This window comes from Chiloscyllium punctatum, chromosome 7 (genome assembly GCF_047496795.1).
Source record: "Chiloscyllium punctatum isolate Juve2018m chromosome 7, sChiPun1.3, whole genome shotgun sequence".
NCBI classification, from domain to species: Eukaryota; Metazoa; Chordata; class Chondrichthyes; order Orectolobiformes; family Hemiscylliidae; genus Chiloscyllium; species Chiloscyllium punctatum.
Genome location: NC_092745.1, coordinates 56,344,200 through 56,371,985, shown reverse-complemented (window position 1 = coordinate 56,371,985; position 27,786 = coordinate 56,344,200). Strand labels below are relative to the sequence as shown.

The 27,786-nt window shown below is 51.0% G+C and overlaps 2 protein-coding genes across 2 annotated transcripts in view; both read left to right on the top strand.

Moving 5' to 3' along the window:
* The window catches only part of lamc1 (laminin, gamma 1), a 481,608-nt gene that overhangs the window by 387,985 nt on the left and 65,837 nt on the right, over positions 1 to 27,786 (top strand). The window lies entirely within an intron of this gene.
* LOC140479667 (SH3 domain-binding protein 5-like) overlaps positions 1 to 27,786 on the top strand; it is a 46,681-nt gene that overhangs the window by 8,352 nt on the left and 10,543 nt on the right. The window contains 2 exon segments of the mRNA XM_072573617.1: positions 19,825 to 19,887; positions 24,797 to 24,925. Of these exon segments, the coding sequence (XP_072429718.1) occupies positions 19,825 to 19,887; positions 24,797 to 24,925 (192 nt within the window).

The following is a 27,786-nucleotide window of genomic DNA, read 5'->3' as shown; positions in this document are numbered from 1 at the left end:
CTTGAGGCCATGTTCCCTTGTCCTAGTCCCACCCACCTGCAGGGAAACAACTTGCCTGCCTCTCTCTTACCTATCCCTTTCATGATTTTATATGTTTCTGTAAGATCCCCTCTCATTCTTCTAAATTCTAGCAAGCAGAGTCCCAGGCGGCCCAACCTCTCCTCGCAGGGTAACCCCCTCATCTCCAGAATCGACCTGGGGTACCTTCTCTGCACCACCTCCAAAACCAGTGTATCCTTCCTCAAGGAAGGAGACCCGAACAGCACACAATCCTCTAGATACGGCCTGACCCACACCTTGTGCAACTGGAGCGGAACCTCCCTGCTCCAGTCCCTCTCGCAATGAAAGGCAGTATTCCGTTTGCCTTCCTGATTACCTGCAAATCACCACCTTTTCGTGATTTTACCTCCAAAGTCTCTCTGCACAGCAGCACGCTGCAATCGTTCACCACTTAAATCCTGCTCGTTTGCATTTCTTCAGGTGGGACCCCCTTGGCTCCCCAGACCCGCTCCCCGTTGTGTCTTCTTCCCCACACTCCTTCCTACCTGGCGAGGAGCGCAATGGCTCACCGTCAGGCCCCCTCCTGGGCCTGGCCACAGGATGAGGTTTCGCTCCTGGCTTGTTGAACGCTTGGAAGTTCCTGCTGAAAGATCCGAGCAGGGGGGTCAGGGTGGTTTGTTTTGCCCGTCCGACGGCCGTCTCTTTAATGAACTGAGCTCGTGGTGGCTGTCTGTTAGGGTTTGTTTTTGACAGGTTTAACTTTCGCTCCTGTCTCCCGGCACCCCCCCCCCCCCAACATCGCCACCACGTACGCACACAATGTGTATATTTGTAATAGTGGACCTAATCAATCACCTTTATCAGTTTTGCGACGCGTTATATTTGTCTTGTAAATGTTGTTGTGCCCAAAGTAGTCTATATCTGCAAAGTGGAGAGTGTGAGGGCTGCAGATACTGGAGTTATCAGAGTCGAGAGTGTGTTGCTGGAAAAGCACAGCAGGTGTCAGGCAGCATCCGAGGAGCAGGAGGACTGACGTTTCGGAGTTCCTGGTGAATCGCTTATGCCCGAAGCGTCGATTCTGCTGCTGCCCACATGCTGCCTGACCTGCTGTGCCTTTCCTCGGCTCGATATATCTGCAAAATGACGGGTTCTGATTGATACAAACAAACAGAGGTGGAGGTCACGATGATATATTAACGGGGGAGGTTGTAGATTGGCTGGGGGCTGCAAAGTTCTGGCGCTAAATCGGAAGAGAAAAAAACCCCTTTTTCTTTTAATTTGTAATATGTATGAGGCTTTGGTGTTTTGATCTGTCGCTGTCATTTTTAATTGTATGCTCAAGAACCAGAACACAATTGTAGTTAATTGGCAAAAGTGCCCGAGGGGAAATGAGAGCATTTTTGAGGTAACGATCAGGAATGCAGACCCTGAAAAAGGGGTGGCGTAAACAGATTTATCAGTGATTTCCAAAAGAGAATCAGATCAAGGGGAGAGAGTTTTTCAAACAATGTCCCAGCGTTGGGAATAGCCTTCCCTTCTCCTTCACTTTTCATTGACTTGGGAGTGTGGTTTCTGCTTTCCCTCTTGTAACTTTGACTCCACCTTAACGCAGCAAGTGTAGTGAGAATTGTCTCTATCGACCGATCCCATGTGAGAATATTAAGTAGCACAAAAATAAATACGGCTTGGGGTTTATGTAGCACTTGGAACGTCCCAAAATGCTTTACGCCCTCTGAAGTCTATTTGAGATGCAGTAACTCTCAACACTTTGAGGTTATAATTCTACCTCCCAGATACTTGTTAACAAGAACAGCAGATGTGTTTGTGTATATTTCAGGACACGGGTATAGGAGCATAATTAGGCCATTCAGCCCATTCACGTCTGCTCCTCCATTCGATCATGGCCGATACGTTTCTCAACCTTCTTCTCCTGCCACCCTTGATCCCCTGACTAATCGAGAACCTGTCTGTCTCTGTCCAACCTCCATCACTTCCTCTGGCAGCTCATTCAGCACACATACCACCCTCTGACTGAAAAAGTTGCCCCTTTGGTCTCTTTTAAATCTTTCCCTTTTCACTCTAAACTTATTCCCTCGAGTTCCAGACTCCCCCCAACCCAGAGAAAGACCTTATCTATTTATCCTATCCATGCCCCTCATGACTTTATAAACCTCTAGCCTCTTAAAACCCCTCAGCCTCCGACACTCCAGGGAAAACAGCCCCAGCCTGATCAGCCTCTCCCTATAGCTCAAATCCTCCAACCCTGACAACATCCTTGTAAATCTTTTCTGAACCCTTTCAAGTTTCACAATATACTTCTGATAGGAGGGAGACCAGAATTGCTCACAATATTCCAACATTTTGGCCAAACCAATGTCCTGTACAGCTGCAGCGTAACCTCCCAAATCCTATACTCAATGCTCTGACCAATAAGCCTACGAAATAGTTATTGTAGGGAGCTCGATGCTGCTCATACCGTGATTTCTTAACCTTTGCTCCTTTGGTTTTTAGAGCGAAGGTAATCTCTCTCAATTGTACTAATGTCGACCTTAATGAATAGAGCTGTGACAAATTCTCCCACAGCAGCTGATTCAGTCCACAACACCCTGAAACAACCCACAGCGTCGTTAGTCAAACGATCCATGGCAACCTTAAAACAAGTGCATTATTTCACCCTCTCTCCTTCAACAAAATTCCATGCTCAAGATCTGCCCACCTTCAACAAAAGAAAACTTTGTTTTTCTTCTCTCTCTTTATTAAATGCTGGGGCAGCATGGTGGCTCAGTGGTTAGCGCTGCTGCCTCACAGCACCAGGGACCCGGGTTCGATCCCACCCTCGGGCGACTGTCTGTGTGGAATTGGAACGTTCCCTCCATGTCTGCGGGGGTTTCCTCTGCGTGCTCCGGAGTCCTCCCACGGTCCAATCTTGTGCAAGTTAGGGTGGATCAGCCATGCAAAATTACCCGTAATGTGCAGGCTGGGTGGGTTAATGCAGGGTTACTGGGTAGGGGGCTGGGTCTGGATGAGATGTTCTTCGAAGGGGCAATATGGAACTCGATGGGCTGAATGGCCTGCTTCCATGCTTTAGGGATTCTATGCAAATTTGTCAGATAGTCTTTGAGCTGTTGAGGGAGGCAGGAGAGAAGATGTCTGGGTTGGGGAGGTCCTAGCAGTAATTTTCGAATCCTCTCTGGTCAGAGTTGAGGTGAAAGATGTCTAGAAGCCTGGTTGATCCAACAAAAGGGTCGGATCAGGAAATTACAGGCCAGTCAGTTTAGCTGCAGGATGGTGGGGAAAATGTAAGAAAGAATTCTGAATGACAGATCGGAGACATGGGGATCAATCAGGGATAGTCTGCACGGATTTGCTGAGGGAATGTTGCGCTTAACAAATGAGATGAGGAGGTGACCAGGAGCATTGGGAAGGTGGTGCATTTGTGCTGTACGTGGGCTTCAGCAAGAATAAGGCCCCTGATAGCAGACTGGTCGAGAAAGTAAAAGCTGAGGGGATTGAAGGTAAGGTGACCCATCGGATCCAGAATTGGCTGAGCAGCAGGAAGCGGAGGGTGACCATCGAGGGATGTTTCTGTGGCTGGAAGTCAGTATCCAATGGGGTTCTGCTCGGCTTGGTGCTGGGTTCCTCGGCATTGGTGGTGTACTTCAATGACTTGGAATTCAACGTGGGGCTATGTTCAAGAGGTTTGCAGATCACACAAAGATTGACTGGGTGGTAAATACTGGGTGGGCAAAGCAGTGGCAAATAGAGTTTGAGAGAGTTCGAGAGAGAGAGAGGAGAGAAGGTGCAGAATAGATTTACCAGGATGCTTCCTGGGCTGGGGGTGGTGAGGAAAGATTAGATAGGTTGGAGTAGAGTCATGTTGAGATGCCCATCAGCCATGATTGAATGGCGGAGTGGACTCGATGGACCGAATGGCTTTACTTCCATTCCTATGCCTTCTGGTCTTATGTACAGCATGGAAACAGACCCTTCAGTCCAAACTGTCCGTGCCGACCACATATCCTAAATTGGTCTAGTCCCACCTGCCAGCACCCGGCCCATACCCCTCCAAACCCTTCCTATTCATATACCCATCCAGATACCTTTTCGATATTGCAATTGTACCAGCCTCCACCACTTCCTCTGGCAGCTCATTCCATACACGCACCACCCACTGCATGAAAAGTTGCCCTTTAGGTCTCTTTTAAATCTTTCCCCTCAATGCCCTCTAGTTCTGGACTCCCCCCACTCCAGGGAAGAGACTTTGTCTCTCTATCCTATCCATGCCCCTCATAATTTTGTAAACCTCTGTAAGGTCACCCCTCATCCTCTGACGCTCCAGGGAAAACAGCCCCAGCCTGTTCAGCCTCTCCCTTTGCTCAAACCCTCCAACCCTGTGGCAACATCCTTGTAAATCTTTTCTGAACCCTTTCAAGTTTCACAACATCTTTCCTATGGCAGAGAGACCAGAACTGAATGCAGTATTCCAACAGTGGCCGAACCTGGTCATAAATTAGTTGTTTGTGGAGCGTGCTGAAGGGACTGAATATCTCCCCCTTGCTCCTCTCTGTGTGCAACTGTCATAGAGGCAATAAATAAATGAGTAGAGTTGGGTGTTGTTGTTAATATAAAGCATTGCAAAGGTGCTTCACGCTGAAAGATGCAACAGAGATATAGAGAGAGAAGCAGAGTGTCCCTCGCTGTCACTCGTACCCTCACTGTCATTCACACACTCACTGACTCGCACTCATGCCAAACAAAAGAAGCCCTGGGCATTGTCACACCGTTGAACTTGGCTTCACAAAGGACATAAATTTAAGGTGAAGGGTGGAAGGTATAGGGGAGATGTCAGGGGTGGGTTCTTTACCCAGAGAGTGGTGGGGGCATGGAAAGCGCTGCCCGAGGGAGTGGTAGAGTCAGATTCATTGGCGACCTTTAAGCGGCATTTGGATAGGTACATGGATGGGTGCTTAATCTAGGATAGAAGTTCGGCACAACATCGTGGGCCGAAGGGCCTGTTCAGTGCTGTATTGTTCTATGTTCTATGTTCTAAGGAGTTGACTCTCCTGAATGCAGCTGACTCAGTTTAATTGAGTTATTTAATTTAAATGATCTGTTTGTCTCGTTCTTCAGCGCTAAATTACCACAGCATTGCTGCTTCCATCGCGAACTGGAATTAGTGATAACTCAGTGCAGCGCAGATTGGGACATATTTCACAACAGGAAAAGTGATTAACTCGAATGCTGCAATTGGAGTCGAGCACGCTAGCGTTGGTTATCTAGTGGGTTCCAGCCTACCTTTCTCATGGTCTCCAGGGGCACGCCGTATTTAAAAAAAAAAGACAGATAGTCAAAACTAATCTGTGCTCGGGGAATCCAGTCTGTCGCTAAGTCAGTCATTTAATACCTAGGTATACCTGTGAATGCTTTATGTAAAGGAACTGTTGAAAATCAGAAACAGAAACGGAAGGGGCTGGAAAAAGCCTCAACAGTTTTGGCAGCATCTGTGAAGGCGAATCAGAGTTAACGTGACTTCTCTTCATGGATGCTGCCAGACTGCTGAGCTTTTTCCAGTACCTTCTGTTTTTGTGCCCGCAGCTGCTTTGTTTTGTGTCCCCCTTCTCTCTTCACTGCCCACTCTTTTCTTCCACCTCCCCCATTCTCTCTTGTCCCCCCCCCCCCCTGACCTTTTACATCACCCCCTCCTCCTCGCCACTTTCTCTTCAGCCAGTGGCATTTTGAGATAATTTGTCTTTTTTTTGTTCTTTTAAACTCCAGTCTTCTGAGGCCTGTAAAGGTTAGATTAGATTAGATTACTTACAGTGTGGAAACAGGCCCTTCAGCCCAACAAGTCCACACCGCACCACCGAAGCGCAACCCACCAGACCCCTACATCTACCCCTTACCTAACACTACGGGCAATTTAGCATGGCCAATTCACCATCTTTGGTGCTGTGGGAGGAAACTGGAGGAAACCCACGCAGACACGGGGAGAATATGCAAACTCCACACAGACAGTCACCTGACGCAGGAATTGAACCCGGGTCTCTGGCGCTGTGAGGCAGCAGTGCTAACCACTGTGCCACCGTGCCGCCCTAAAGACCTGAGCAATATATAGATTGTAAGATCACAATGTCCAGATTCCGTAAATCCACTGTCTTCTGGAACACAGGTTGCCTTGTTGTGTTCTATACCCAGCTTCATCTGAATCTTTTTCATACACAGCACTCTCAACAATAAGGGTATTTCATTTGACACCACATCTGTGCTGATTAAGTTGGTTATCCCTGCAATGTTACAGAATCCTGTTGTACAACAGAGAGACCTAGGGGTTCAGGTACATAATTCTTTGAAGTTCACATGCGGACAGGGTGATTAAGAAGGCGTTAATCACACTTGCCTTCATTGCTCAGATCTTTTGAGTCCAGGAGTTGGGACATCATGCTGAGGTTGGACAGTTCAGCTCGCCCAGTTATAGGAGGGGTATGATTGAGCTGGAGAGAGTTCAAATGAGATGCACCAGGACGTTGCTGAGAGTGGAGAGTTTGACTTACAGCTGGTTAGGCTGGGACACTTTTCACTGGAGCACATAGGAGGTCGAGAGGTGACCTTTATACAGAGGGTTATAAAATTGGGAGGAGCATAGATAAGGTGAGTGGCGGGTATCTTTTCCCTAGGGTGGGGAGTTCAAAACTTGAAGGCATATTTTTAAGGTGAGAAGGGAAAGGTTTAGAAAAGACACGAGGGGCGATTTTTTTTTTTAAAACACAGAATGGTTTTAGATTAGATTCCCAACAGTGTGGAAACAGGCCCTTCAGCCCAACCAGTCCACACCGACCCTCCGAAGGGTTAACCCACCCAGACCCATTTCCCTCTGGCTAGCATGGGCCAACCCACCCTGACCTGCACATCTTCGGACTGTGGGAGGAAACCGGAGCGCTCGGGGGCAAACCCACGCAGACAATGTGCAAACTCCACACAGACAGTCGCCCGAGGCTGGGGATCGAACCTGGGGACCCCTGGTGCTGTGAGGCAGCAGCGCTAACCACTGTGCCGCCCCCCCCCCCCCCCCCCACCACTAGTTTGAGTGTGGAATAAACTTCGAGAGGAAGTGACGGACGCAGTTACAGTGTTTAGGAGATATTTGAATCGGGAAAGGCTGAGGAGGGATATGGGCCAGGAGCAGACAAGTGAGACTAGTTTAGTTTGGGGTTATGGTCAGCATGGACTGGCTGGGCCAGAGGCTCTGTTTCTGAGCTGGATGACTCAATGCCTATTTCAACACATTTCCTTCCCCAAAAACCGAAGCCAGTTGAATTTTTAATGTTCCTTAATCTTAGTTTGGGTTCTCATTATTTAAAGAATCTTGGTATCATTTGAACCCCATTCCACTCCACACACTACCGTGTATCATCATAAGACATAGGAGCAGAAATTAGGCCATTCAGCCCATTGAGTCCACTCTGCTGTTCAACCGTGGTGACGAGTTTCTCATCCTAATTCTCCCGCTCCCTCCCTCTGTTCTAAAATGTCTTCCCTTTACTCTAAGGCTGTGCCCTCAGATCCTAGTCTCTCCCGCCAATAGAAACATCTCCCCAACATCCACTCTGTCTAGGCCATTCAGTGTTCTGTGCGTTTCAATGAGATTCTCCCCTCGTCCTTCTAAACTCTATCGAGTATAAATCCAGAGTCCTCAAACGTTCCTCATACGTTAAGCTTTTCATTCCTGGGACCATTCTCGCAAACCTCCTCTGAACACGCCCCAGGGCCAGTACATCCTTCCTGAGGTATGGGGCCCAAAACTGCACACAATACTCCAAACGTGGTCTGAGCAGAGCCTTACAGAGCCTCAGAATCACATCCCTGCTTTTATATTCAAGTCCTCTCAAAAATAAATGCCATCATCGCATTTCACCAGGTTAGAGTCCAACAGGTTTAATTGGAAGCACACTAGCTTTCGGAGCGACGCTCCTTCATCAGGTGGTAGTGGAGGGCTCAATCCTCACTCTCACAATTTATAGTGTGTTAGGATTGAGCCCTCCGCTACCACCCGATGAAGGAGCGTCGCTCCGAAAGCTAGTGCGCTTCTAATTAAACCTGTTGGACTCTAACCTGGTGTTGTGTGATTTTTAACTTTGTACACCCCAGTCCAACACCGGCATCTCCAAATCATCGTCGCATTTGCCTTCCTAACTACTGACTCAACCTGCACGTTTGCCTGAACTCACGCGTCTCTTTGCACTTCCGATTTGAATTGTCCCCCCCATTTAGAAAATAGTCCATGCCTGTATTCTTCCTACCAAAGTACATGACCTCCCATGTTGTACTCCATCTGCCACTCCTTTGCCCACTCTCCTCACCTGTCCGAAACCTTCTGCAGCCTCTCTGCCTCCTCAATACCACCTGTCCCCTCTACCTATCTTTGTGTCTACTGTCCAACGCTGTGCAATTGACTGAAACATCCATTCCGGAGCTGACTCTTTGTCCGGTGAGTAGGGTTGCCTGTTTAGTATTCCCATTTGTATCATCTCTCTTCTTCAAATTCCATTCCAAACAATCTCCATCCTAACTCCTCTCAATTATGGCTTCGGCCTACATTTGCTTCGATTCGTCAATCAGTTGGTTAGATTAGATTACTTACAGTGTGGACACAGGCCCTTCGGCCCAACAAGTCCACACCGACCGTCCAAAGAGGAACCCACCCAGACCCATTCCCCTACATTTACCCCTTCACTTAACACTATGGGACAATTTAGCACGGCCAATCCACCCGAACCTGCACATCCTTGGTCACTATGGGACAATTTAGCACGGCCAATCCACCCTAACCTGCACATCCTTGGTCACTATGGGACAATTTAGCACAGCCAATCCACCCTAACCTGCACATCCCTGGGCACTATGGGACAATTTAGCACGGCCAATCCACCCTAACCTGCACATCCCTGGTCACTATGGGACAATTTAGCACGGCCAATCCACCCTAACCTGCACATCCCTGGGCACTATGGGACAATTTAGCACGGCCAATCCACCCTAACCTGCACATCCCTGGTCACTATGGGACAATTTAGCACGGCCAATCCACCCGAACCTGCACATCCTTGGTCACTATGGGACAATTTAGCACGGCCAACCCACCCTAACCTGCACATCCCTGGGCACTATGGGACAATTTAGCATGGCCAATCCACCCTAACCTGCACATCCCTGGTCACTATGGGACAATTTAGCACGGCCAATCCACCCTAACCTGCACATCCCTGGTCACTATGGGATAATTTAGCACGGCCAATCCACCCTAACCTGCACATCCCTGGGCACTATGGGACAATTTAGCATGGCCAATCCACCCTAACCTGCACATCCCTGGGCACTATGGGACAATTTAGCATGGCCAATCCACCCTAACCTGCACATCCCTGGTCACTATGGGACAATTTAGCATGGCCAATCCACCCTAACCTGCACATCCCTGGTCACTATGGAACAATTTAGCATGGCCAATCCACCCTAACCTGCTCATCATTGGACTGTGGGAGGAAACTGGAGCACCCGGAGGAAACCCCCACAGACACGGGGAGAACGTGCAAACCCCACACGGACAGTCGCCCGAGGCTGGAATCAAACCTGGGTCCCTGGCACCGTGAGGCAGCAGTGCTCACCCACTGTGCCACCGTGCTGCCCGTTTCTGACATCTGTCCCGAATGCACGGCTCTCTTTGAAAACCGAGTTCCGGTTAACACCAGACCTGCCTGTGTTCGGCACCTAGGCACCAGTTTAAAGGGAGAACACTGAATTAACGCCAGACCTGCCTGTGTTCGGCACCTAGGCACCAGTTTAAAGGGAGACACTGAATTAGGGACTCCCCCAGGGTTGAGTGTTTACAATCTTGCGCACAGGCTGTTTAATTCGATCGCGTACTCTTTTCCAGGATAACCAGCTTTACAAATGTAAAGCTAGTGTATGGCACATTAAGTGGGTCATCCGTTTTGCTTCTGTTCTACCTCAGTGCCGTTTTCCTGTATTTTCTATTTTTAATTTGTTGCGCGTGGCTCTTGCCAGTTGATTTCCGACGTCCACCGTTCTTTGGCATTTTCCCGCTTTGGGTTTTTTCCCTTCTGATTGGGGAACCATCTTCGGGTTGGCCTTGAGAAGCTCCTGCCTATCCCTAGACGCCTTCAGAACCTAGCAACTGCTTGCTGACCTCTGACCTGGAAGTTGTAGGTGTCTAAACTTCTGCTGCACCCTCGAGGTGGAGAATTCTGAAGATTTGCCATTCTTTGAGGGAAGCCGTCCTTCCTCATCTCAGTCCCTTGTTGATCTGGTATTAACTGGAGCTCGACTTTGAAAGAGAAACGTGCTTTCAGAACAGATGTCAGAAGCAGGCCTTGTTTGGAGATTATTGGATGGTATTTAACATGGTGCACAGAGCGTCCTCCTGCAGTCCCTCTGCAATTCAGCAATACCGTATCTTGTCGCTCGCAGAACAGGAACAAAATATTGAGCTTTTTTGAGCTCTGCCAAATGTACTCATGGAGTCACAGAGTCTTAAGGATGTGGTCCTTTGGTCCAACTCACCCATGTCGATCGGACATCCTGATCTGATCTCGTCCCATTCCCCAGCACTTGGCCCATATCTCTCTAAACCCTTCCTATTCATGAGCCCATCCAGATGCCTTTTAAATGTTGTAATTGTACCAGCCTCCAACACTTCCTCTGGCAGCTCATTCCATACATGCACCACCCCCTTAGGTCCTTTACAAATCTTTCCCCTCTCACCCTAAACCTAAGCCCTCTTGTTCTGGACTCCCTTACCCTGGGAAGGTTATTCACTCCATACCTGTCCCTCCTGATTTTATAAACCTCTATAAGGTCATCCCTCAGCCTCCGACGCTCCAGGGAAAACAGCCCCGGCCTATTCAGCCTCTCCCTGTAGCTCAAACCCTCCAACCCTGGCAACAGCAGAGTGTATTACTGGTTTGGGAAACCAATGCAGGAGACAGCTATTTCACCATACCCAAGCTGTCTTCTGATCTTTAACCCAATTAATATACAGTCACAGAATGAAGAAATGATTTATTTATGGTCATATATATCTTGAAGGTACAGTGAAAAGTGTTTTGTCACCACTACCCAGCACCATTTTGAGATGGATAAAAAAGATAAGTTGGATAAGGATAGGAAGACTAGAACCATGTTCGTTCCCTGACCAATATTTCCCTGATCCTATGGCAATCTTTATAACGTGTTCTGAAAAGAGACACGATCACCATAGCTCACTGTGCCTTTGATGGTTTCCTCCCACATGTTGACGTCAGTCCCACATTTCTTCAAAGGTGGATTTAAAACTGCCTTTAAGCTTCCTTTCCCTGGCTCAACTCACAGCGCAGCGAATATCCCCTGAGCCTGTCTGCTGACTAATCTTGCTCAGGAAAAGGCAACGCAGTCATGACGTGCGACTTAAAGAAGGATTTCTGCGGGAGGTCAACAGCTTCTGTGGGGAGAGGGAGAAAGTGAACAAAGGAAGGAGAATTTGGAAATTGGGATGCCTCATGAGGAAAGGGCATCGACAATGTCACCTCAATGTGTCTGGATTAAACACCCATCTGCAGCACCCCCTTAGGTCCTTTATAAATCTTTCCCCTCTCACCCTAAACCTAAGCCCTCTTGTTCTGGACTCCCTTACCCTGGGGGTTTGTCGTCTGAGACCCCTCTCTCACCAGCTTTGGAAGCCAATTTTGGATCCATTGTCTTGGATCCCATGCGCTCCCATTGCCTTCCATGTGGGGTCTTCCTGAAGCCCACGCAAACTATATCGACTTGCGCTGCCCTCGTCATTACCTTTTCAAAAAAAACCTCAACTCAATTAATCAGACAGGATCTCCACACCCCCCCCCCCCCCCCCACCTCATGAAAAAGGGCTGGCTTCCCAAGTATTGATTAATCTCGTCCTTAAGGATTCTTTCCAGTGATATCTCTCCCACCGATGATAGTCTATCTGCTCTGTAATGACCTGTCCTCTCCCTGCTGCCCGTCTTGAACGAAGGGGCCATGTTAGCTCTCCTCCAATCACCTGGCCCTAGACCTGTGGCCAGTGAAGAATTAAATATACCCAATGGGGTCCCAGTGATCTCCTGTCTCACTTCCCATAGCAGTCTGGGATACATCTGAAAAGGCCCTCAGATATTTTGCCTCAGTACGCTTGCAAAAACACCGAATCCCACCTCTTTATTAATCGTAATCTCACCATCCCAACTGGTTATCCGTGTTACCATGACTTTCTCCTCCGTGAGTACAGATGAGGAAGTATTCATTTTGGACTTCACCCACTCTTGGCCTCTTTGATCACTAATAGGTCCCACCCTTTCTCCTGCTAGTCTTCGTATCCTGAACTTACAAATGAAAAGCAGGGGTATAGCTTGATCCACCAAAGAATTCCGCGCCCTCTCTTTGGCCTCTTACGTTTCGCCCCCTTAAGCAACTCCCTACACCCTCCATAGTTTTCAAGAGCCTCCTTTGTTTTGGGTGCACTGCACCCTGACGTACGTGACCAGAACTGGCCGTAGTATTCCAAAAGTGGCCTCAGCACCATCCCGTAGAGCTGCTCCATGGTGTCCCACCTCCTGTACTCCGTGCTGTCACTGACGAAGACAAGTATGCCGAACGTTACCCTGTCTACCAATAACGCCACTTCCAAGGAGTGATGCCCCTGAGCCTCCAGGTCCCTCTGTTCGATGGTGACCTCAAACGTACCATAGAATCCCCACAGTGTGGGAGCCGGCCATTCGGTTCATTCAGTCCACCCTCCCCCTCTGAACAGCATCCCACCGAAACCCGCCCCATCCCATCCCATCATTTCCCATGGCCAATCCACCCTAACCTGCACATCCCTGGGCACTATGGGACAATTTAGCACGGCCAATCCACCCTAACCTGCAAATCCCTGGGCACTATGGGACAATTTAGCACGGCCAATCCACCCTAACCTGCACATCCCTGGGCACTATGGGACAATTTAGCACGGCCAATCCACCCTAACCTGCACATCCCTGGGCACTATGGGACAATTTAGCACGGCCAATCCACCCTAACCTGCACATCCCTGGACACTAGGGGACAATTTAGCATGGCCAATACACCCTAACCTGCACATCCCTGGGCACTATGGGACAATTTAGCACGGCCAATCCACCCTAACCTGCACACCCCGGGGCACTATGGGACAATTTAGCACGGCCAATCCACCCTAACCTGCACACCCCGGGGCACTATGGGACAATTTAGCACGGCCAATCCACCCTAACCTGTACATCCCTGGTCACTATGGGACAATTTAGCACGGCCAATCCACCCTAACCTGCACATCCCTGGTCACTATGGGACAATTTAGCATGGCCAATCCACCCTAACCTGTACATCCCTGGGCACTATGGGACAATTTAGCATGGCCAATCCACCATAACCTGCACACCCCGGGGCACTATGGGACAATTTAGCACGGCCAATCCACCCTAACCTGCACATCCTTGGTCACTATGGGACAATTTAGCACTGCCAATCCACCATAACCTGCACATCCCTGGGCACTATGGGACAATTTAGCACGGCCAATCCACCATAACCTGCACACCCCGGGCCACTATGGGACAATTTAGCACGGCCAATCCACCCTAACATGCACATCCCGGGGCACTATGGGACAATTTAGCACGGCCAATCCACCCTAACCTGCACACCCCGGGGCACTATGGGACAATTTAGCATGGCCAATCCACCCTAACCTGTACATCCCTGGTCACTATGGGACAATTTAGCACGGCCAATCCACCCTAACCTGTACATCCCTGGTCACTATGGGACAATTTAGCATGGCCAATCCACCCTAACCTACACATCCCTGGTCACTATGGGACAATTTAGCACGGCCAATCCACCCTAACCTGCACACCCCGGGGCACTATGGGACAATTTAGCACGGCCAATCCACCCTAACCTGCACATCCCTGGTCACTATGGGACAATTTAGCACGGTCAATCCACCCTAACCTGCACATCCCTGGGCACTATGGGACAATTTAGCATGGCCAATCCACCCTAACCTGCACATCCTTGATCACTATGGGACAATTTAGCACGGCCAATCCACCCTAACCTGCACATCCCTGGGCACTATGGGGACAATTTAGCATGGCCAATCCACCCTAACCTGCACATCCCTGGTCACTATGGGACAATTTAGCATGGCCAATCCATCCTAACCTGTACATCCCTGGTCACTACGGGACAATTTAGCATGGCCAATCCACCCTAACCTACACATTCCTGGGCACTATGGGACAATTTAGCATGGCCAATCCACCCTAACCTGCACATCCCTGGGCACTATGAGACAATTTAGCACAGCCAATCCACCCTAACCTGCACATCCCTGGTCACTATGGGACAATTTAGCATGGCCAATCCATCCTAACCTGTACATCCCTGGTCACTACAGGACAATTTAGCACGGCCAATCCACCCTAAACTGCACATCCCTGGTCACTATGGGACAATTTAGCATAGCCAATCCACCCTAACCTACACATTCCTGGGCACTATGGGGCAATTTAGCACGGCCAATCCACCCTAATCTGCACATCCCTGGTCACTATGGGACAATTTAGCACGGCCAATCCACCCTAACCTGCACATCCCTGGACACTATGGAGCAATTTAGCACGGTCAATCCACCCTAACCTGCACATCCCTGGGCACTATGGGGCAATTTAGCACGGCCAATCCACCCTAACCTGCACATCCCTGGTCACTATGGGACAATTTAGCACGGCCAATCCACCCTAACCTGCACATCCCTGGACACTATGGGACAATTTAGCATGGCCAATCCACCCTAACCTGCACATCCCTGGACACTATGGAGCAATTTAGCACGGCCAAATACCCTAACCTGCACATCCCTGGTCACTATGGGACAATTTAGCACGGCCAATCCACCCTAACCTGCACATCCCTGGTCACTATGGGTCAATTTAGCATGGCCAATCCACCCTAACCTGCACATCCCTGGGGCACTATGGGTCAATTTAGCATGGCCAATCCATGCTAACCTACACATCCCTAGGCACTATGGGACAATTTAGCATGGCCAATCCACCCTAACCTGCACATCCCTGGGGCACTATGGGTCAATTTAGCATGGCCAATCCATGCTAACCTACACATCCCTAGGCACTATGGGACAATTTAGCACGGCCAATCCACCCTAACCTGCACATCCCTGGTCACTATGGGACAATTTAGCACGGCCAATCCACCCTAACCTGCACATCCCTGGACACTATGGGACAATTTAGCATGGCCAATCCACCCTAACCTGCACATCCCTGGACACTATGGAGCAATTTAGCACGGCCAAATACCCTAACCTGCACATCCCTGGTCACTATGGGACAATTTAGCACGGCCAATCCACCCTAACCTGCACATCCCTGGTCACTATGGGTCAATTTAGCATGGCCAATCCACCCTAACCTGCACATCCCTGGGGCACTATGGGTCAATTTAGCATGGCCAATCCATGCTAACCTACACATCCCTAGGCACTATGGGACAATTTAGCATGGCCAATCCACCCTAACCTGCACATCCCTGGGCACTATGGGGCAATTTAGCACGGCCAATCCACCCTAACTTGCAGGAGGAAACCGGAGGACCCGGTGTAAACCCACGCAGACACTGGAATCTTGCAAATTCCACACAGACTGTCGCAATTTTGGTCTCGTACGTAACAACATAATCCAAAGCCTGACCGTACTGGGGGTGTATTGGGTAATAGTACAGGATAGCATGCGGAATACTATCAATCTGGTCCAGAGTGTCCTGTGTATGGGGCAGTTTGACTCTGGTTTGGAATGGCTAGACCCATTGGGTATCCCCAGCACAGGAATGGGTGAGCTGCTGGGCCTTTGTCAGCTGTAAGGTGCTCAGTACAGACTGGATGGCCCACTCTCGATGTGTCGTTGACAGAGAGGCTCAGTGAGCTGGGTTGTCGCACCGAATTAGCGGTCAGCCCTTGGGACGGGTCGCAGGATTAAGGGAGGCGGTAAAGACCTTACCACGCAGGAGGCTCCCTGGCTGGGTAAACGGAGTTCCGCAGCTCCGTGTGCTGGCCGGAGGAGGGCTGAGTCAGCGACAGAAGGACATTAACGTCAGCATTGACACAGACGGCAACACAGGCCTGCGGGGTGTGAGAGTACAGTGCACAAGTACTGCAAATCAGGGTTAATCCACCTCCCTCCCCCATCTCCCCATGTCAGACTGTGAGGGTAAAGGGGGAGAGGGTTAATTCCACCCCCCGACTGGGAACAGGCTGCCCCTCTGTCTGACTGTGAACGGGGGAGAGGGAGATGGTTAATTCCACCCCCCCGACTGGGAACAGGCTGCCCCCCCTGTCTGACTGTGAAGGGGGAGAGGGAGATGGTTAATTCCACCCTGACTGGGAACAGGCTGCCCCCCTGTCTGACTGTGAAGGGGGAGAGGGAGATGGTTAATTCCACCCTGACTGGGAACAGGCTGCCCCCCTGTCTGACTGTGAAGGGGGAGAGGGAGATGGTTAATTCCACCCTGACTGGGAACAGGCTGCCCCCCCTGTCTGACTGTGAAGGGGGAGAGGGAGATGGTTAATCTCCCCCTGACTGGTAACAGAGTTGCCCCCCTGTCTGACTGTGAAGGGGGAGAGGGAGATGGTTAATCTCCCCCTGACTGGTAACAGAGTTGCCCCCCTGTCTGACTGTGAGGGGGGAGAGGGAGATGGTTAATCTCCCCCCCGACTGGGAACAGGCTGCCCCCCCTGTCTGACTGTGAAGGGGGAGAGGGAGATGGTTAATTCCACCCTGACTGGGAACAGGCTGCCCCCCTGTCTGACTGTGAAGGGGGAGAGGGAGATGGTTAATCTCCCCCTGACTGGTAACAGAGTTGCCCCCCTGTCTGACTGTGAAGGGGGAGAGGGAGATGGTTAATCTCCCCCTGACTGGTAACAGAGTTGCCCCCCTGTCTGACTGTGAGGGGGGAGAGGGAGATGGTTAATCTCCCCCTGACTGGGAACAGGCTGTCCCTTTGTCTGACTGTGAAGGGGGAGAGGGAGATGGTTAATCTACCCCTGACTGGGAACAGGCTGTCCCCCTGTCTGACTGTGAAGGGGGAGAGGAAGGTGGTTAATCTCCCCCCAACTGGGAACAGTCTGCCCCAGTGTCTGACTGTGAGGTGGGGGGGGAGAAGATTTTGGGTCTTACCAGTGCAGGACTACGTACAGGCTGCAGCCCACCTGTTGCGAGTGCCCAGAGGAACAATGTGTGTGGGCTACAGTATCAGGGTGTCCCTGTATGGGTGCAGTCTGGGTGTGTGTGAGTTAGAGTATCGGAGTGTCCCTGTATGGGTGCAGTCTGGGTGTGTGTGGGTTACAGTATCGGAGTGTCCCTGTATGGGTGCAGTCTGGGTGTGTGTGAGTTACAGTATCGGGGTGTCCCTGTACGTGTGCAGTCTGGGTGTGTGTGGGTTACAGTATCGGGGTGTCCCTGTATGGGTGCAGTCTGGGTGTGTGTGAGTTATAGTATCGGGGTGTCCCTGTATGGGTGCATTCTGGGTGTGTGTGGGTTACAGTATCGGGGTGTCCCTGTATGGGTGCAGTCTGGGTGTGTGTGAGTTATAGTATCGGGGTGTCCCTGTATGGGTGCATTCTGGGTGTGTGTGGGTTACAGTATCGGGGTGTCCCTGTATGGGTGCAGTCTGGGTGTGTGTGAGTTATAGTATCGGGGTGTCCCTGTATGGGTGCATTCTGGGTGTGTGTGGGTTACAGTATCGGGGTGTCCCTGTATGGGTGCAGTCTGGGTGTGTGTGGGTTACAGTATCGGGGTGTCCCTGTATGGGTGCAGTCTGGGTGTGTGTGGGTTACAGTATCGGGGTGTCCCTGTATGGGTGCAGTCTGGGTGTGTGTGGGTTACAGTATCGGGGTGTCCCTGTATGGGTGCAGTCTGGGTGTGTGTGAGTTACAGTATCGGAGTGTCCCTGTATGGGTGCAGTCTGGGTGTGTGTGAGTTACAGTATCGGGGTGTCCCTGTATGGGTGCAGTCTGGGTGTGTGTGAGTTACAGTATCGGGGTGTCCCTGTATGGGTGCAGTCTGGGTGTGTGTGAGTTACAGTATCGGGGTGTCCCTGTATGGGTGCTGTCTGGGTGTGTGTGGGTTACAGTATCGGGGTGTCCCTGTACGGGTGCAGTCTGGGTGTGTGTGGGTTACAGTATCGGGGTGTCCCTGTATGGGTGCAGTCTGGGTGTGTGTGAGTTACAGTATCGGGGTGTCCCTGTATGGGTGCTGTCTGGGTGTGTGTGGGTTACAGTATCGGGGTGTCCCTGTATGGGTGCAGTCTGGGTGTGTGTGAGTTATAGTATCGGGGTGTCCCTGTATGGGTGCAGTCTGGGTGTGTGTGAGTTACAGTATCGGGGTGTCCCTGTATGGGTGCTGTCTGGGTGTGTGTGGGTTACAGTATCGGGGTGTCCCTGTACGGGTGCAGTCTGGGTGTGTGTGGGTTACAGTATCGGGGTGTCCCTGTATGGGTGCAGTCTGGGTGTGTGTGGGTTACAGTATCGGGGTGTCCCTGTATGGGTGCAGTCTGGGTGTGTGTGAGTTACAGTATCGGGGTGTCCCTGTGCGGGTGCAGTCTGGGTGTGTGTGGGTTACGGTATCAGGGTGTCCCTGTATGGGTGCAGTCTGGGTGTGTGTGAGTTACGGTATCGGGGTGTCCCTGTACGGGTGCAGTCTGGGTGTGTGTGAGTTACAGTGTCAGGGTGTCCCTGTATGGGTGCATTCTGGGTGTGTGTGGGTTACAGTATCGGGGTGTCCCTGTACGGGTGCAGTCTGGGTGTGTGTGGGTTACAGTATCGGGGTGTCCCTGTATGGGTGCAGTCTGGGTGTGTGTGGGTTACAGTATCGGGGTGTCCCTGTATGGGTGCAGTCTGGGTGTGTGTGGGTTATAGTATCGGGGTGTCCCTGTACGGGTGCAGTCTGGGTGTGTGTGGGTTACAGTATCGGAGTGTCCCTGTATGGGTGCAGTCTGGGTGTGTGTGGGTTACAGTATCGGGGTGTCCCTGTATTGGTGCAGTCTGGGTGTGTGTGGGTTACAGTATCGGGGTGTCCCTGTATGGGTGCAGTCTGGGTGTGTGTGGGTTACAGTATCGGGGTGTCCCTGTACGTGTGCAGTCTGGGTGTGTGTGGGTTACAGTATCGGGGTGTCCCTGTACGTGTGCAGTCTGGGTGTGTGTGGGTTACAGTATCGGGGTGTCCCTGTATGGGTGCTGTCTGGGTGTGTGTGGGTTACAGTATCGGGGTGTCCCTGTATGGGTGCAGTCTGGGTGTGTGTGGGTTACCGTTGGGTTGATGTCAGTGCTGTTTGAGTCTGTGGAGGATATACACTGTTTGCGGACAAGAAAGTTGTCTACAATGGAGCGGCGAGAACACATTCGGATTCATGGATGGGCCATATCGGATTGAGTGAGGAATGATTTGTTCACATGGACGAGCCTACCCAGGCTGCCACCCAGGTGGCTATGCGGTTTTCATATTGTGTGTGCTGAAGGCTCTAATTAATAATTTGTACATATTAAAAACACCGAAGGTTACGTGGATATTGAAGGGGGATGGTGCTGAAGACGATGATCATCCCTGGTCTTTTGAATGGTGGAGTGGGTTCGAAGGCATGAACTACCTCGTATTTCTCATGTTCATACACAGCTCCTCTCAGCTAACCAAAACTGCCCGTTCTTTTCCCCAGGAGGAACTTGAACACCTTAACCAGGCCAGTGAGGAGATCAACAAACTGGAACTGCAGCTGAATGTGAGTGTTTCATCCTCTTTCCCATTGCCCTATGTAGAGTTATAGAGTCATACAGCACCGAAACACACTCTTCCGTCCAACCTGTCCATGCCAACCAGATATCCCAACCCAATCTAGTCGCGTTTGCCAGCAGTTGGCACATATTCTCCTAAATCCTTCCTATTCATGTACCCAGCCAGATGCCTTTTAAATGTTATAATTGCACCAGACTCCACCACTTCCTCTGGCAGCTCATTCCTTACACGCACCTAGTTCTGGACTCCCCCACCCCACGGATAACACCTTGACTATTTACCCTCTCCATACCCCTCAGGATTTTATCCATCTCTACATGGTCACCCCTCAGCCTCCGACGCTCCTGGGAAAACAGCCCCTCCCTGTAGCTCAAGCCCTCCAACCCTGGCCACATCCTTGTAAATCTTTTTCTGCACCTTTTCAACTTTGACAACATCCTTCCTATAGCAGGGAGGCCAGAACTCAACACAGTATTCCAAAAGGGACCTAACCAATGGCCTGTACAGCAGCAACATGTCCTCCCAGCTCCCATACTCAGTGCACTGGCCGATAATGGCAAACGGTCCAACTGCGGAGTGAGCCATTTAGACTGACAAACAGCAACAACTCTCTGAACGGCTATGTTAGCTGGAGGTCTGAGCAGTATTCCTTCACCTTGGATTTGTTGGGAAAGGGGAATGGAGTTTGGGGTGAAAGGAGAAGATGGGTCTGTCTCTCTGATTCTAGGGTTAGGGTGATGTCCCGTAAATACATATTTATATGTGTATTCGTGCACAGGATGTGGACATCACTGGCTGGTCCAAGTGTTTATTGTCCATCCCTGGCACCTCACCATCTCCTCCTCAAAGGCAGCTGGGGATAACTAATAACTGGTGGCCTCGCCAAGAATGCCCACAGCCGGTGAATAAATATTTTCTCAAGTCTTGCTTGTAGGACCCTTTCCAGGCCAGGCAGCCAGAAGGAGGTGAGTATTCACCCATCACCTCAGACCGATGGAACTGGGCTCTGGAGACACAAGAGGAAGAGGGGAGTGCCAGAATGAGTGACTATAAAGCGTAACCCCTCTTCTTCCATATATTTTATTGGACAGAGTTAAACATTATGAGCCCCCTAACTCAACTGTGTCAGTTAATGTCTCTTCGTACGTTCCCCCAAGTGAAAACCCAATTCGACTGGCTTAGAATTAATCACGATAGATTAACACACACAAGGTGACTGTGGGAACCGAGAGGCTGCTGCGTTAAAGGTAGTAGTGTCCCTACCTGCAGGCCAGGTGACCCAGGTTCAAGTCGCATCTCCTGCAGAGGTCTGTCACGATGTCTCCGAAAGTTATCTACGTTGGGTCCCGTAGTGTGTGTGAATCTGTATAAGTTACCCCCATGCACCTGCCAAATCCCTGGTCCCCAGTGAGTGTAGTTATTGAAAGCCTGATTGTTTCCACTTACAACACCGTCATGGGCAACCAAGTCATTGCCTGAAGTCCCTACTTGTGTTCCCGCTGCATGCCCTGTCAAAAACCTTAAATCTGCGTGCTCCTAAGCCTCAAACACAAAGCCCTGACTTCCTCCATCTTATGCAAGTGTGAAACGACCTTGAACAAAGCTTCTCCTGGACTTCTTTGTTCCAAGGACAGCCGCCAACCTCTTCCAACCCCCATCTTCCAACTCAAATCCCCTTATCCTTACAGCCATTCTGTCAAACCTATTCGATATCCTGTGCAGGACTCGAAATCCTTAAGGGCCGTGGTCCGATCAGAGTTTTGCAAATGTTCAGCATCACTCTCCTGCTTGTGTATTCCGTGTCTGTGTTTTTGACCTGCTAAACCCTGCGGTCCTTTGCTAGCCGCTCTGACACAGATTAAGTGCAGCTGAACCAGCAGGACCCTCTCTCCCTGCACGCAGTTTGGTACAGCACGTCCACTCCCTATCCCTTCAGCCACAATCCATCCCTTGCGACTTGGCTAATATAAGTTGCGTCTGCCATTCTGCTAGCTCGGGTTTGTACAGCCTTTGTGCAGGGAGGGGTACACATGTCAAATTTACTCTCATTTGGCGAGGAGGGAGACCAGTGTGGAGTGGCGGAAGGGCAGGTGAAGGGGATTGGAGTTTGGGGTGAAAGAAGGGGGCTGGAACAAGCCTGTCTGATCCTAGGGTTAGGCTGATGTCCCGTACAGTGTGATATCCGAAAGGTGAGGTTGACGGGGACAGTGACCACGAATTGTTTTTTTTTTAAAAAGCGGAACAATAAACTGATGATTTAAGTGGGTAGTGAATGAAAAAGCATAGCTTTTTTTTTAAACAAATTTGCAAATCAGCAAAGCTAAAGAAGAGACGATGGCACAGTGGTTAGCACTGCTGCCTCACAGCACCAGGGTCCTGGGTTCAATTCCAGCCTCGGGCAACTGACTGTGTGGAGTTTGCACGTTCTCCCCGTGTCTGCGTGGGTTTCCTCCAGGTGCTCCGGTTTCCTCCCACAGTCACAAAGATGTGCAGGTCAGGGTGGATTAGCCATGCTAAATTGCCCGTAGTGTTAGGTAAGGGGTAGATGTAGGGGAATGGGTCTGGGTGGGTTGCTCTTCGGAGGGTGGGTGTGGACTTCTTGGGCCAAAGGGCCTGTTTCCACACTGTAAGGAATCTAATCTAAAATGAGTGGGACAAAACTGCCGAGGCCCCAGGTTCCAAATACCGGAGCAGTGGAGATCAGGGCACAGCGAGGACGTTGGGTTTAACAAACGCTAACTTGGCTCGACTTCTGGTGCGGCACGTTCTGGGATGGCACTGGCGGAACGCAGAGGGACGTTGTCGGGGGATGGGGGGGTGCGGGGGGGGGAGTGAGGGGGTGGGGTGGTCGGAAACGGATTACCCTGCAGTCTCTTTCCCCTGGCCTGCCCCGTCTCCCTCCCTCTCCCGGCCTGTCCCTCCCACCCCCCATTCTCTTTGTCCCCACATCCCCCCAACCTGTGGTTTCCCCCCCACCCCCGTCCTGGCCTGTTCCCCCCCCCCCCCCACCATTCTCTCCTCCCACACCCCCCAGCCGGTGGATCCTCCCCCCACCCCCCCACCTTTCCCGGCCTGTCCCACCCCCCCCCCCCCCCCCCCCCCATTCTCTCCCTCCCTACACCCTCTCCCGGCCTGCCTTGTGGATAGGTTTTTGGGGAGGATGTAGGAGAGACTTTTGAATCTGTCAACGGCTCCATTACGTTCATTCACCCACCCACCCAACGCAGCCTCGAGCCTCCCACTCTCCCTCAACCTCGGCAGGCACCCACCCAGCCTCCCACCTCGTCAATCAGACTACCTACTGCACGGGGCAGCTCCATGGGTTAGCACTGCTGCCTCACGGCGCCATGGACCTGGGTTCAATTCCCACCTCAGGTGACTGTCTGTGTGGAGTTTGCGCGTTCTCCCCGTGTCTGCGTGGGTTTCCTCCGGGTGCTCCAGTTTCCTCCCACAATCTAAAAGATGTGCAGGTCTGGGCAGATAGGCCATGAGAAACGCAGGGTTACAGGGATAGGGTGGGTGGCATGCTCTTCGGAGGGTTAGTGTGGACTCAATGGGCCAAATGGCCTGTATCTCCACACTGTAGGGATTATGTGATTCTCATACTTTCGTCAATTCATCAATATTCAGGGAGCTTTACTCTGTATCTAACCCCGTGCTGTCCCTGTCCTGGGGAGTGTTTGATGGGGACAGTGTAGAGGAAGTTTTACTCTGTATCTAACCCTGTGCTATCCCTGTCCTGGGAGTGTTTGATGGGGGGACAGTGTAGAGGGAGCTTTACTCTGTATCTAACCCTGTGCTGTCACTGTCCTGGGAGTGTTTGATGGGGTAGTGTAGTGGAAGCTTTACTCTGTATCTAACCCCGTGCTGTCCCTGTCCTGGGAGTGTTTGATGGGAACAGTGTAGAAGGAGCTTTACCCTGTATCTAACCCTGTGCTGTCCCTGTCCTGGGAGTGTTTGATGGGGGACAGTGTAGAGGGATCTTTACTCTATAATGAAACATTTCCTGAACCTGTGTAAGCAAGGTTTGATGGGGGGCAACGTAGAGAGAACTTTCCTTTTGGTTTGAAAGTGTAGAGTCAGCTTTACTCTGTAGCTAACCCCTTGTGCTGTACTTGATCTGGGAGCGCTGAATGGGGACGGTGTAGAGGAAGCTTTACTCTGTAGCTAACCCCTTGTGCTGTACCTGACCTGGGAGCGCTGAATGGGGATGGTGTAGAGGAAGCTTTACTCTGTAGCTAACCCCTTGTGCTGTACCTGACCTGGGAGCGCTGAATGGGGATGGTGTAGAGGAAGCTTTACTCTGTAGCTAACCCCTTGTGCTGTACCTGACCTGGGAGCGCTGAATGGGGACGGTGTAGAGGGAGCTTTACTCTGTAGCTAACCCATTGTATTGTACCTGGCCTGGGAGCACTGAATGGGGACGGTGTAGAGGGAGCTTTACTCTGTAGCTAACCCCTTGTGCTGTACTTGATCTGGGAGCACTGAATGGGGACGGTGTAGAGGAAGCTTTACTCTGTAGCTAACCCCTTGTGCTGTACCTGACCTGGGAGCGCTGAATGGGGATGGTGTAGAGGAAGCTTTACTCTGTAGCTAACCCCTTGTGCTGTACCTGACCTGGGAGCGCTGAATGGGGACGGTGTAGAGGAAGCTTTACTCTGTAGCTAACCCATTGTATTGTACCTGGCCTGGGAGCACTGAATGGGGACGGTGTAGAGGGAGCTTTACTCTGTAGCTAACCCCTTGTGCTGTACCTGGCCTGGGAGCGCTGAATGGGGATGGCGTAGAGGACCTTTCGCGTGGTTGGCTGGTTAATATGAGCAGCATTCCAGATAATAAGTTTCTGGACGTGGAGCTTTGTTATATTTTTGAGTATAGACCTGCTTCTTCCACAGGAGGCAAGGAACACCTACCGGAAAATATTGTCGGAGTCTGCAAGGAAGTTGAACACTCAGGGTTCCCAACTCGGCAACTGCATCGAGAAGGCGCGGCCTTACTATGAGGCACGTCGACAGGCCAAGGAGGTGAGTGAGCTAATGAAGGGAGACCGACCTGGAAGCTGGGGGTGGGAGTGATTTCTCCAATAGGTCAGGGCACACCGGGAGGTAATCAATAGATAATGAGCAGAGACTCAATTCAATTACTGGGGTCGCGAGTTCAAGGTGAGAGGGGAAAGGTTTAGGGGAGATATACGTTGAAAGTTCTTCACGCAGAGGGTGGTGGGGGCCTGGAATGCATTGTCAGTGGAGGTGGGAGGTGTGGGAACGATATAGTCGTGTAAGATATATCGAGACAGATACATGAATGGGAAGGGAGCAGAGGGATACAGATCCTTAGAAAATAGGCAGCAGGTTTAGATCAAGGAGCTGGATCGGCGCAGACTTGGAGGGCTGAAGGGTCTGTTCCTGTGCTGGAAGGTTCTTTGTTCTTTGACTGACCTGGAAGCTGGGAGTCGGAGTGATTTCTCCAGTAGGTCAGGACACATCGGACGGTAATGAACAGGAAACGTGATCCATTGGGACTCTGTAAAATCTGAGTGGATGGGAAAGAGATCAGTCTGATAAACGCGTCCTGTCATGAAATTAATCTGCCAATTCCTCGGGTCGGTCTGCCTATTCCTAGCTAGTAATATAACAGATGATTGCAAGGCTTTTTTTAAAAGATTTCTGAAGGGTAAGAAGCCAAGATGGGCATGGGGCAGGCAGAAAATGAGGCTGGAGGAGTAGTAAGGGGACGCAACAAAATGGCGGACGAGCTGAATAGGTACTTGGCTTCAGTCTTCATGGTGAAAGACTCCAGTAGCAAACCATAAGTTCACAAGAGTCAGGATCCCAGAGTGTAAGGAGAAGGTGCTGGGGAAGCTGAAAGGTCTGAAGGTGGATAAATCACTGTGGACTATACCCTTGGGTTCTGGAGGGGGTAGCTGAGGAGATTGTGGAGATGTTGGTGGTGGTCTTTCAGGAATCACTGGGAGGGTCTCAAAACACGGCCAGTGTAATGCCCCCCCCCCCTCCAAATTAAGAAGGACAGGGGCAGAAGATGGGAAACTATAGGCCAGTGAGCCTGGCCTCAGTCGTTGGTGAGGTTTTAGAGACTGTTATTAAGGATGAGTTTGCAGTGTATTGGGAAAGGTGTGGGAATGTAGGGCAGAGGCAGCACGTCATTGGGAGGTCAGGCCCGACAAATCTGTTGGAATACTTTCAGGAGGTAATGAGCAAGTTAGACAGAGGAGAACCTGTGGATATGACCTATGTGGATTTCCAGAAGGCCTTTGACAAGGTAGGATAGAATAGGATAGAATCCCTACAGTGTGGAAACAGGCCATTCGGCCCAACAAGTCCACACCAACCCTCTGAGGAGTATCCCACCCAGACCCATTCCCCTATTGCTCTACATTTCCCCCCGACTAATGCACCTCACTACACATCCCTGGGCACTATGGAACAATTTAGCATGGCCAAACCACCCCACCCTGCACATCCCTGGACACTATGGGACAATTTAGCACGGCCAATCCACCCTAACCTGCACATCCCTGGGCACTATGGGACAATTTAGCACGGCCAATCCACCCTAACTTGTACACCCCTGGGCACTATGGAACAATTTAGCACAGCCAATCCACCCTAACCTGTACATCCCTGGGCACTATGGGACAATTTAGCATGGCCAATCCATCCTAACCTACACATCCCTAAACACTACGGGTAACTTAACATGGCCAATTCACCCTAACCTTTTGGATTGTGCGAGGAAACTGGAGCACCCGGAGGAAACCCACGCAGACACGGGGAGGATGTGCAAACTCCACTCCCACAGTCACCAGAGGCTGGAATCGAACCTGCGACCCTGGTGCTGTGAGGCAGCAGTGCTAACCACTGAGCCACCGTGCTCGGGGAATGGGCAACGGTCGAACACAACACGGGAGAGTGTGAGGTTATGCGCCTGGGAAGGAAGATTCGAGGCGTTAGACTCTTTCCTAAATGGGGAAAGGCTTTGGAAATCTAAAACGCAGTGGGACTAACTCGTTCAAGGCTCTCTTCAGGTTAACGTGCGGGTTCAGCTGGCAGTTAGGACGGCAAACGCAATGTTAGCATTCATTTGTTCTGGTTTTTAACCTATTATTTACTGACCTATGCTATTTAACTCGGTGATCTGCCTGTGTTGCTCACAAGACAAAGCTTTTCACTGTGCCTCGGTACACATGACAATAAATTTGATTCAATTCATTTCGAGAGGGCTGGAATACAAGAGCAGGGATGTATTGCCAGGGCTGTATGAGGCCGCATTCGGAATATTGTGTGCAGTTTTGGGCCCCGTATCTAAGGAAGGATGTGCTGGCTGTTGGAATGGGGGGAGGGGGGGCGGGGGGGTCCAGAGGAGGTTTGCAACAGAGATGAAGATCTTATCGTGTGAGGAGTAGTTGAAGACTCTGAGTCTGTACCCGCTAGGAGGATGAGGGGGAGGGTATCTGACTAAAACGTACAGAATACTAAAGGTGGGGTGGGAGTTGTCGAACTGTTTCCCTACCCCCCCCCCCCCCCCCACCCCCCCACCCCTCCCAGGCTGTACCCCTGAAGCCCCTGAGTGACAGATCTGTGTGAGTGCTGGTGTTGTTCCTGAGTCAGAGCGGGGCAGCGTTAGTAGGTGTTCACTGGGGGGGCTGGGGACAGCTGTGGTTCATCTGTGTTTCACCCACGAGACTGACACCCCACTGTCTTACTGTCAGCACCTCAATCTCATGGAGAACGGACACACACTGGGGTTTCCCAAAAGCTAGACGTGGCGTTCCTGTTCAAACCCGTTTCACTGCTGGACTGGGATGACGGGCCAAGGTCACTGAGGGAAGGATAGGTATCCCAGGGGAGAGTCAGCACCTTCAGGG